Raw genomic sequence first — 8,351 nt, 5'->3', positions numbered from 1 at the left:
TTGTCAATGAATGAACCCCCAAGCACTCTAGGACTGGGAATTGTAAGGGGAAAACCCTGTCACTGCAGACAAATAAAGATTCAGATTGAAGATTGTTATTAGTGTATGTATAAAATACATACACCTGAAGTGATCTTCTCAAACAATAATCCATACTTTGCATTTCAGAGAGAAACAGATTTTTCATTGCACAGCATTCATCTTATATGAAGGTAATTGTGTACAAAACACCTTAAAATATGATAATTTTAAAAATTATCATAAAAAGTCAATAAAATCTGAAAAGATTACAAAGAGACACAAATGACTAAAACAGACACAACAAACAAATGAAAAAAACAACTACTGATTGCTGAAGAAATAAATAAAAAAAAAAAAAATTATTCAGGTGGAGGAGATCTAGAGTAGGAAGACGGAGACATAAAATACACATATGTGAACACATGAAAAATGGTTCATGGTTCGACATTTTCTTTTTGCATTGACTGCAAAGGTCCAGCATCATTTTCTAAATGCTTAAAAAACAGTCAATCAACTTACCAAGAAAATATCAGCACAACAATATTAAAAATACTTTATTTATCCTAGATAGGATATTCTTTTGTTCAGCAGTTGAAATACTACTACTACTACGACTGCTAAAAAAAAAAAAATAAAAAAAATAAATAATAATGATGATGATGATGATGATGATGTCAAGTACATTTTAAACATTAATTTAAATAATAATTAGTCGCAGCCTCGTATAAAATAGCTTTTAAACATAGCTGGCACACAATAAAATGCGGTAAAGAAAAAAAAAAACCCAAAAACACTCACAGGATCTTGTTCTATGGTGAATACTGTTCAGAATTATACTTAAATTCTTACAACATTTTAGGGAGTGTTATAATCGTCGTAGTTTAAATGATTTGTATTGATTTGGCAAACACATGTGCACGTCTACTGCATTGTATACAGGGAAGCACACGTGGAGCTGGCGGCGATACTGCTCCGATCCGCTGCGATTGCACTAGAGGAAATATTAAAAATAAATAAATAAGCAGAAGAAGAAGAAGACGAAGAAGACGAAGAAGAACACTCTAAGCCAATCAGAAAGCAATTTGCTGCTGCCTGGTGACCAGCTACCAATAGGAAACGTGAATGTGAGCGCGGATAAACGGAATTGTTGTGTGTCGGCCTCGGTGTTATTGTGTTTGGTGACAGTAATAAGAGTAATTGTTTCAGGGTCGTTAAATCCCCTCACAATGAGCCTGTCTCTGAGGTAAGCCGATTTGTCGCAGTTATTCCAACATTCCTCAAACCAGCGCACAGAGCTAGTCGCTAGCTCTTTCACATAAGAGGCGCTAGCATGTTAACTTTGCAACGTGTTTGCTGTGTTTGTTCGGGAGGGATAGTGCATAGGAATTAGCTGCAGCTACTAATCCATGTAGAGTCGACGTTAGCTGCTTACTGTTTTTTTGTTTTTCGTTTCTTTGAATGTGACTTGGACGACTACAATGTACTGTACTATAGACCACATTTAGTTGCAAAACTACTGTTCAGATGCCACCCCTGTGCGTCGTTTGTCTTTCATCAGACGTACACGTTCAAGGATCGACTGCATAGCCACAGCACAAAGTCATCAGTACCGGTACAAAGGAGCGTTTTTCTCATTTATTTTTTTAAACAAATCAGCATTCTTGACCAACATAGTTGCTGATTCCGTTTTATTCAGTGTATTAGTAGTGGAATTGTAAGGGGAAAACCCTATATTAAATATTATACATGGATAATCTTGTGTTGAATTGGCACAAAAAAGGGAAAAAGGATCAAAAACAAAGAAAATCTAACCGAGGAAAGTAGCTGTATCAGCTGTCAGCCAAACACTTCAGTGTTATGTGTATCTGACAATTAATGTTATAATGATACTACAGTCAGTTTGTTTTGTTATGTTATTTTGTAATGTTATTGATATTTAGATAAACAGGTGTCAGAGTATTACTCTATCATGTTGTTAAGTTGCTGATAAATCAGATATTATTGAATAAGTATTTGGTCGTAGATACTTCGTTAGATTGCTAACGATATATGGACTGCACTCTGCTTGTGTTGCAAACACAGAGCATAGATATCTGTAAACTTCAGTCTGTAAATAGTTACAGATTTTAAGTTTGTTTTCTCAGGCTGGGTAAAACTGATCACAAGGCTGTGTACGTTGTCTAAACACTGAGTGCACTGCCTGCATATTTGTCTATTGTGTGTTTTGTCAGCCCTTTGCTTTTTAGCTAACCCTCTTTTGTAAAGCTGTGGTGTTCTGCCATACGCTGTACAACATACTCTGTATTGAAGCTTTAATTTGGGGTAACAGCAGATACGTGTGTCACTTAAATTAAAGAAAAATGTTTGCAATATGATTGCAGCTGAAACCTGTGTACATTTGTGTATCGCGTGCTGCATCTGTCTCTCTCCAGAACGGAGCTCATGGCAGACAAAACCAAGCGTAAGAAGAGGAGAGAGCTCACTGAGGATCAGAAACATGAAATCAAAGAAGCATTTGAGTTGTTTGACACAGACAAAGACAAAGAAATTGACTACCACGAGCTGAAGGTGAGCACTGGATGATGAGAGGAAAACAAGTTTGACAGCTAAGAACAGTCCGGTGACGCAGTATTTAATCTGCTGTGTTTAGTATGTTGCGGGAGTATGGGGTGTCTGGCCCATTGCTACGGGCCATTCGATCCCTATACAACCGTTGCAAGAGCTTGGTTCGCATTGCCGGCAATAAGTCGGACTCGTTCCCGGTGGGTGATGGGCTCCGCCAGGGCTGCCCTTTGTCACCGGTTCTGTTCATAATTTTTATGGACAGGATTTCTAGGCGCAGCCAAGTGGCGGAGGGCTTTCGCTTTGGTGGCCTCAGGATCTCATCTCTGATCTTTGCGGATGATGTGGTTCTGTTGGCTTCATCGGGTGAGGGCCTCCAGCTCGCACTGGAGCGGTTCGCAGCCGAGTGTGACGCAGCGGGAATGAGGATCAGCACCTCCAAATCTGAGGCCATGGTTCTCAGCCGGAAAAGGGTGGAGTGCCCACTCCGGGTCGGGGATGAGTTCCTGCCCCAAGTGGAGGAGTTCAAGTATCTCGGGGTCTTGTTCGCGAGTGATGGGAGAAGGGAGCCGGAGATCGACAGACGGATTGGGGCTGCAGCTGCAGTAATGCAGACGCTGCACCGGTCCGTCGTGGTGAAGAGGGAGCTGAGTGTAAAAGCGAAGCTCTCAATTTACCGGTCGATCTACGTCCCTACCCTCACCTATGGCCACGAGCTGTGGGTAGTGACCGAAAGGACGAGATCGCGGATACAAGCGGTGGAAATGAGCTTCCTCCGAAGGGTGGCTGGCATCTCCCTTAGAGATAGGGTGAGAAGTTCGGCCATCCGGGAGGGGCTCAGAGTAGAGCCGCTGCTGCTCCACATCGAAAGGAGCCAGCTGAGGTGGTTTGGGCATCTGGTAAGGATGCCCCCTGGGCACCTCCTGGGTGAGGTGTTCCAGGCATGTCCCACCGGGAGGAGGCCCCGGGGCAGACCCAGGACACGCTGGAGAGATTATATCTCTCGGCTGGCCTGGGAACGCCTTGGTGTTCCCCCGGATGAGCTGGAGGAGGTGGCTGGGGAGAGGGAGGTCTGGGCCTCTTTGCTTAGGCTGCTGCCCCCGTGACCCGGCCCCGGACAAAGCGGATGAAGATGGATGGATGGATGGATGTTTAGTATGTTAAAATGTGCCAAAAGCAGTTTTTCCTCACATGTTTACATCTGCTGTGCTGCTGTTGGAATACAGAAACATCTCACTGTCACAAACTGTCAACAGGTGGCAATGCGTGCACTCGGCTTTGAAGTGAAGAAAGTGGATGTTCTCAAGATCCTTAAGGATTATGACAGAGAGGGAAATGGGAAAATAACATTCGAGGACTTCAGCGAAGTTGGTATGTTTGCCTTCCCTGCATGTGCCCCTGTGCAGACAGGGACCGAGAGGAAGAAAATCTTTGACATCTTTAACTGAAGTGTTTCAGTAACTCTGATGCATGTTATGTATGGTTCTGCAGTGACTGATCGCATCCTAGAGCGAGATCCGAAAGAGGAGATCATGAAAGCCTTTAAGCTGTTTGATGATGACGAATCAGGAAAGATCAGTTTGAGGAACCTGAGACGTGTGGCTCGGGAACTCGGGGAGAATATCAGCGATGAAGAGCTCCGCAGCATGATCGAGGAGTTTGATACTGACGGAGATGGTGAAAGTAAGTCAGCACTTGCTCTTTTCTTTGACATTGATAATTATTGCTATACATTTAATCCCTAGAAGGGAAATGCGTTCGGTTTGTTTAAGTGAGCAGGAGTGGATGAGCGGGACTTTTGTTTGTTTTGGTGTACGTACAAAAGAGGCGTATGAACACCATTTATAAGGTGCTTGTATGGAGACATATTTATCATCAAGTAGTTTTAGAAAAATACATATCTTAATAGTTTTTTATCTTTACCGTGTACGGCTCTGGCTACTGAAGCTCCTCTGAAAAAGAAAGCTTCAAATCTCAAAAAATTGTTTGTGGTTCTGTTAAGCGCTATTGAGTCAATCATTCTTTAAACTTACTTAATAATGCCTTCATGAGATTTTAACCATTAGAGCAAAATTACTCATAACCATCTCACAGACGTACCATTATGTTCAGCTACTTTCAGGACCATTGATTTTACTCCTATTGATCTTTGAGTTAAATTATGCAATTACTTTACTACTATTACTACTTTAAATCTGAAATATACTCAAATTTTAGAGCCAGTTAGGGGTTAAAGTGGGATTCAGCTGGTGGGGGAACCCTTAAATTGGTTGTAATGGCTTAATGTGGGGAAAAGACTCATAACTCACAATAATTTCTACTGAGACTTCAGTAGATTTTCTTAGTGTAAAGGCTGTGATCAGCTGATCAGATGTACACAACTGAATTCAACCAGATGTAAGCAGATATTTTATGAGTTGTCCTGGCTGATTTCCATCTTCTATGCTGATAGTAAACTATTTAAGCTGTCTTTTTCCTATACGGTATAAAGTTAGTATGAAGGTAGAATTAAGTCAGTGGATTTCAGCATCATCAGTGAAAATTCATGTGAATTTCTGCTACACTGAATGTAACCTCACACTGACCATGGACCCACAGCCAGTGTGCGCTAGTCACACACTGTTCTTTACTTTAAATCCATCACAGTACAGCAAACTAACTTGTTTACCTGCACTAACCTGCAGAGGATTTTCATGCAACTTTTAAATAACACAACAGTTAGTCTATCTCAGTTTGATTTGCAGCATGTTTCACAATATGAAAAAACATAATGTCACATGTACAGACCTGATATCTGATTTAGAAACATGAGGACTGACATGGAAGCTTTTAAATCTGCATAATCTGCATTTAAATCAAATACCATTGAGCAGTCCTTACCTTTAAATCTAAGCTCTCTTCTTCCTCTCCCGTCCTGTCTTTCTAATCTTTCTCCATCTTTCAGTGAAGTTAGCGGTCTTTCTTTTATCTTCCCTGTGAAACACAGCAGCTGGACCTGTAGCTAGCAACACACTGTGAGACAAACTGCACACAGTTTGTGTGTTTGTTGACCTGATAGAAACCTTGCATTTGAAATTACCTGACACAAATAGCTTGACCCAAATACATTAAAGCAAAAGTAATGAACCTGTTTTGAGTAAAAGTAAAAAGAAGTTGGAAAGATAAATACTGAAGCAGAGTAAAGATACCTGAAAATTGTACTTAAGCACAGTAACAACGTATTTTTTACTTTGTTAATACTTCCTACTTTTGGAAGCTAGGTTGCACAGAGAGATGGGGGTGCTGGATTTAAATGCCTGCGTGTCAGGAAAATGTGAAGAAACAAGCGAAAAAGTAAATTAAGCAGCATCTGGCTGCATTTCAGTGATTTTGTAGACTGCAAAGCTTAGTGTAGAATTGATTAAATGGCTGAAGTGATACCCTTTCCATTTTCATTGTAGGGGGACAAAAGGTTTCAAACTGAATGGCAGAGATGTAGAAATGTCTGCATGTACCACTTTTTTTTTTTTAAAACCACTACAGTTTAAAACAAACAAACAAAAAACCCTACGGGCAATTAGCTACCAGAACCATTTCTGTAGTTTTATTTCTTACAATTTAAGTCCAAAGAGTCCTGTTGACAGATTTCTTTCTTCGTCACAGCAGCTTTTTTTTGTCATGTAAAAGAACAGTAAATTATGTAACATGTTCACACTGACAGAAAAAGGAGTTTCACAGCTCCAGCCCACTTAAGGTCAAAGTGGGCTGAACAGAGAAACTGTAGTCAAAAGAAAAGAATTTAAATAAATGAGATAAAAAGATTACAAGAAATTCATATATACACATACATGCAAAAAAAGGGAAGTTTTTTTTGTATTTTAGAGAACTGAAACTGACATTTTTAAAACTTTTTTTCTTTTGTGTTTGGTGCTCTCATTGACTGACTGGACTTGTTTACCCCCTTTCCAGTAAACCAGGAGGAGTTCCTTACAATTATGGGCGGGGAGTCCTGATGAGGGATTTCTCTGTTGCTGAGGACGTCTTGGTTGGATTGGTCGTCCAATTTGTGAGCAGTTAAGCGACTTGACTGTCAACAAGGACGCACAGCTTCCTCTGAAGCATCGCAGGTGGACAGAAGTTGTTTCTTTGACCCTGAGGGTTGTACTTGAGTCATTCCATAAAAGTACTGAACTGTGTGACAGATTTAAGGTCAGCCAAACTCATTTCTTATTGAAGGTGAAAGTTAAAGTATCAATATCATGCTAGTCTTTAAAATTAGCTAATTGTTGTTGGGTTTTTTCCCCCATGTCATAACATCTTTGTTAAATATTTAATGTGTTTTGCAACCATTTCACACCTTTCTGTAATTAGATCTTGTAAAAAGATCTTTTCACTCTTTTATAAACACATTAATTTACTGTTGGGGAAAATATAGACAAATAGGAGTAAATGTTGTTGCTTTTATCAGAAGTGTCTGTATATTGTAAAGGACACATATTTCATACATGGCTATTTTGAATGGTTGTATTTCCAGTTTACATGTGCATGTTCAAGTGTTCTATTTATTTTTGACACAATAAACTGGTTTTCCAGCAAGTCGCACCATTTTTACCATTTTACTTTCTCTGAGTGCTGGTAAGTGTGTCTCTGTTGTGGGACCTAGTTTGTAGTGATGGCCAAATGAAGCCTTGTGTATTGAAGCTTTTATTGAAAAATGGTTCATCACTCAAACCTTTTCAACACAGTCATCTTTAGTGACATCTGGTGGCCTTAAATATGATGAACACCTTAAGTCTACAACTTACAATGAACTGCTTCATTATGATTGCCCACTCTACAGCGCTGAATTGACAGCTTCTGTTTGATATCATGTGACAGCTCTGTCTGATATTGGGCTGATATGGTGCTTTGTTGAAACATGTGCCATAGTGTGTTCTGCTTTTGCTTGTGACTTCTTTAAGTTTTTTACTAATAAAAACAAACAAACACTATATATAAGATGTACAACACAACCTTATAATAGGTGTCTTGTGCTGTGAGGTCCCTGGCTCCACGTGATTATATAATTAGCCAATGGACAAGTACACTTATATATATAATATACTATAACTTCTATAATTATAGCTATAGTATGTGTACTTCTTATGTACATTTTAGACCTGGGAGCAGAACTGCTGATAAACTGTTTTTTGGAGGGGTTTTTTTTAGGAATAGGCAGAGCGTCCACTCTTCCTGGCTTTATGTCTGTAATTATGTCACACACTGGTTTGCTATCACACAAAATCACCACCAAAATACAGCATAAATCCCACCAATGATTCAATTCCTTAAAAGCCACTAAATCAAGTACTGAAGCAGTCGCATGCCAAATGAAGCTTTGATCACGTCATTGATCATGTGACTCTTTCAGACAAACAAAGCCTCGACACTGTTTCTGAAACAGTGTGTGGATTTTTTTTTTTTTTTTTTTTTTTTTGACACATGAGCTTCAGCTTCAAACGCGCCATCACTTCTAGTTTGTGTTCGTATTCTCTGCCATTTCCTCGTTATGTAAACCTTTTCTTCTGTTTTGTGGCCAGGCACAGGCATAGTACTTTTTCTTTGGTCTTAACCTAGAATTTCTTCTTTTTCGGGGAGGAGTGGGGTTTTTGTTTCTTGTTTTGGGCTTGGAGACCCTGAAAATTAATATGCTTCCTTTTCCCCTCCTAATTAAGTTAACAGTGTAAAGAATTTGTAAATGGTTTTCTGGAAATTGTAAAATTTTTGACACTGTTTGTAGTCTGAGCTTA

General features: G+C 39.7%; 1 protein-coding gene across 1 annotated transcript; it reads left to right on the top strand.

Moving 5' to 3' along the window:
• The first annotated feature begins 1,128 nt into the window (after window positions 1-1,128).
• On the top strand, window positions 1,129-7,189 carry cetn3 (centrin 3). Its single transcript, XM_087844519.1, has 5 exons — window positions 1,129-1,264; window positions 2,454-2,589; window positions 3,840-3,954; window positions 4,075-4,266; window positions 6,532-7,189. The coding sequence occupies exons 1-5, from the start codon at window positions 1,248-1,250 to the stop codon at window positions 6,573-6,575; spliced, it is 504 nt and encodes a 167-aa protein (XP_087700645.1). The 5' UTR covers window positions 1,129-1,247; the 3' UTR covers window positions 6,576-7,189.
• Window positions 7,190-8,351: the final 1,162 nt, after the last annotated feature.

Source organism: Neolamprologus brichardi, chromosome 7 (genome assembly GCF_056152115.1).
Source record: "Neolamprologus brichardi isolate AB-2024 chromosome 7, ASM5615211v1, whole genome shotgun sequence".
Lineage (NCBI taxonomy): Eukaryota > Metazoa > Chordata > Actinopteri > Cichliformes > Cichlidae > Neolamprologus > Neolamprologus brichardi.
This window is presented reverse-complemented; position numbering and strand designations above follow the sequence as displayed.